Source organism: Asterias amurensis, chromosome 2 (assembly GCF_032118995.1).
Source record: "Asterias amurensis chromosome 2, ASM3211899v1".
Classification (NCBI taxonomy): Eukaryota; Metazoa; Echinodermata; class Asteroidea; order Forcipulatida; family Asteriidae; genus Asterias; species Asterias amurensis.
The window spans coordinates 30510389-30514008 of NC_092649.1; the positions used below are offsets into that span (position 1 = coordinate 30510389).

The window sequence follows — 3620 nt, forward strand, 5'->3', positions numbered from 1 at the left end:
CAGCTGTGATGATGAAACGTGCCTGCCTAACTGTTAAACGAAAAAGTATTTGATTGGTTGACGGTCGATTTTATCAACAATTTAATCCAATCATATACAATCTTATAAATAACTTAGTTGGTAATTATGCACCCGGCATTTAATAACCTTTGACCCAATGTCATTTTCATTGTATCACATTTCACTTCAGATGTGAGAACGAAAAAGGTGTGGTATTTATTTACAGAAAATGTTAAATCCGTCATTAATTACGAATATACTAAAGTGACAAGTATTCTTTGAGTTAGTAAACATGGCAAGGCAGTTTGACTACAAGAAGCTGATTTTTATGCGATCTGTTCGAGCGTCGTCTTGCGGTTATTCATCGGTCTCTGGATCGGGTAAACCACCGGTAGCAAGTATTGCTAGCAAGCCCGACCAACCACCACTGGTGGCTGGCAGTGGTAGTTTATTGAGTAAAATAAAAGGAGATCAGAGATTACATTCTTTGGTGAACTCATATGAAGATGTTGTGGGAATTGGAGAAGTCAAACGCGCTCAGGAAAAAGTCACTCAGGTAAATTTCAGAATTGATCAATTAAATAAAAATAATTATTTTACTTTAAATATTAGTAATTTAGTAAAATATTTTTTTTTACATAAACAATTGCCTTTCTTTATGTATGTGTATCATCATGAAGTTTATGTTTACATGTGATGTGTATGCATTGAACCTTTATTGAAAATAACTTAGAGGGGCAGTGCGCTACATAAGATCCATAATTCTACCTCAATTCAATGCATGATCATAACATGCCTGTGGCTATGCAGAGTTATATTGAGGGAGAGCGCACAATATATGTATGCAGGAGTAACTGGGTGAGGTTTCATAATTCCTTATATACCGTCACACTCACAGGCCTGCTTTGATCATCATGATGACCCGCTACCTTTAAAGCTCCAAAGTCATAAATTCAGAGTTTTTTAGTAAACTAAGAGTCATAACCTTACAGTAACAGTCTTGGGTGGTTTTTTTTTTGCCAGATTGAAAAGTACTTCATGGAGGTTCGTGAAAACGTCAAGAAATCTTCACAAAAGTTACACAACGTCCAATCTGACCTTCGAGCAGTACGAGCCAAGCTTGACAGAACGCCTCGCGATGACGCCAAATTCTTAGAATATGCCACTGAAGAACATCTTATGATCCAGAGTGAGAAGAAAATCGAAGAAGAGCATGAGGCGATAGAGGACATGGAGCGTAGTGCATTTGCTAAGCTGTCAGTGGCTGTCAGAGAAAGCCATGAAAAGCAAAGATCACAAGAAGAGAGGACAAAATACTGGGGTGTTATAGGATCGATTGTGGGAACAATTATAGGGTTATTAGGTTCTACGATGATCAACCAAAGACGAATGCATGAACTGAGGACAATGGTCAGTGACCTTCAAAAGGATATTGGTCAGGACGGTCAGCTGAGAGATCTTCAAGGGTTTGTGGATAACATTAGAGGTGTTGTGAATGGTGCAGCAAAACAAGGTCAAGATCTTACCATCGCTTTGGACAGTCTTGCCCAACAGCAGCAAGATGCCTTGAACACACAGGATAAGAATATCGCAAAGATGTTGAAGCAGCAGGAAGGGGTACTCTTACAGGAGCTTGAAGGGGTACGGCGATTCGCTTCTATCGGGTCAGGAGATATGACTACGCTTGAGGAGATGGTTAATAACGCTGAACAGAAACTAGAATGGGAAATGAAATTGAGTACTTTATCAACTGTTGTGTTTATCTACGGTGCTTTTGCCCTAACCCTGCCTATACTTTATAGTATATTTAAATGACATTTTGAAAAGCAAAATGAATCATGTACAGTATTCTGTTTTGGAGTCCTTTATACCATTTTGGTGAAGTTTCTTGATTGTATGCAATTTTTTAAAAACAGCTCTTTGTAATCATGTTTCGGGGGGTATAAGTTGAGTGTTTTATAAATTACAATTGAATACACACATAAATGCTTCCCGATTTTCTCATAACAAACAAAAAACATTGTTGTTAAGATTTTATATTTCACTTTCCTGGTCCAGGGGTCGATTACACAAAACTCTTCCTAACTTAGGATTAGTCCTAGGCAATGCTAAGAGATAGGACCAGTCCTAAGTACTGATCCTAACTTAGGACTGGTCCCATCTCTTAGCATTGCCATCAGATTGTCCTCGTTACCGGCCAGTACCAGCAGTGGTCACTGGAATGGTAAATTCAATCAAGGTTGCCTCAAAAACTAAAAAGTGCACATACCTGCCCCCACCCCACCCCACCCATGGATTAAGGGGTGGAATCATAGACTTGACTACACTTGAAATGTTGTGGTAGTGGCCTTCATGCTACCATACCACTCTCATAATGATCCTTCCAACAAATTTTGATCGATTGATCCTCGACTCGTTCCCAATCTCTTCAGAAAAATGTTTTAGAAACACCTGAATGTTTTGTAGAAATCATGCCGATAGACAGACAAACAAATATACAAAACAAACACAAAAACGCAATCTCCTTTGTGGAAGCAATTACTTGCCTTTTGTAGCGTATGCACATCAAACATAATATATTTTAACATAATTTTAAAAAGGGCAAGTTGGTTAGAATCCCTTTTGAGTGAATAACCTTTGGATTTTTTCCACCGGACTCTTGAAAGAACAGTGCTTAACACACATGGTGCGTGGGTAAAACAAAAGTGTTTGAAATGACACGTTTAACCGATTATATAACAAAAACCACTTGTTTAGGTGCAAAGTGCAATCTTTTAAAAATACGCCGTACTCCAAAACTCCATTAAAATCTCACTTAACTCATTTTAACTTAAAATAACCAACTTATTTCTTTGTTTTTAAATATACAAAACATGTATTTTGAATTGTTGTATCCAAAGAGCAAACTTTTATATAAACAACGAAATTCCAAAACAGAAACCAAACAGAGCAAATGCATCAAGGTCTTGATGTTTAAAATTAACTGATAGCTGTAAAGTTTGTATATTGTACTAAAAGCAACATGTATTTTGATGGAATGGTAAAATGTTCAGGGAATTAAACATGCTTCCATTGACTTGTATTTTGGCTATTTTGCAAGAAATGTTTATGATATAAACTTCTAGCAAATAAAAATATACAACAGTAACTTGTTTACAGTTTACTATTGTTCCTTTTGTTTGTGTTTATCTGTAAGATGCATCGCAAATTTCTGGGCAAGTTTAAGGTAAAACATGTAATTTAATAAGCAATTTTCCTTTGTCAAATAAGGTATAAACATCCGTTTGAGACACTGAAGGGGGGAAAATGTACAATTTGGTAATACCTAGTTTAAAACACATCATCATTGGCGCAAATATTCAATAGGTACATACTCAGGGATGAACACAGTGAAACGAGCTATTGAGGAAATACAAAAATGAGTTATTATTGGACCAATTAAAGCACCATATAGGGAAGCTCCCTTGGGAGATCATGAACTGATGGTTCAACACAAAAACTCAGACCAAAACCAGTCTCAAAACTAGTTTGGAAGAATTTCAAACTAAAAAATGACATCTACATTCTGTACGGAACCAGTTCTCAGTATAACAGGAAAAAACAACACTGAAAGACTTGAC

The 3620-nt window shown here is 36.7% G+C and overlaps 1 protein-coding gene across 1 annotated transcript; it reads left to right on the plus strand.

Moving 5' to 3' along the window:
• The first annotated feature begins 180 nt into the window (after positions 1-180).
• Positions 181-3152, plus strand: LOC139933856 (mitochondrial potassium channel-like). The gene is made up of 2 exons (XM_071928092.1): positions 181-556; positions 1024-3152. The coding sequence occupies exons 1-2, from the start codon at positions 293-295 to the stop codon at positions 1813-1815; spliced, it is 1056 nt and encodes a 351-aa protein (XP_071784193.1). The 5' UTR covers positions 181-292; the 3' UTR covers positions 1816-3152.
• The last annotated feature ends 468 nt before the right edge of the window (positions 3153-3620 follow it).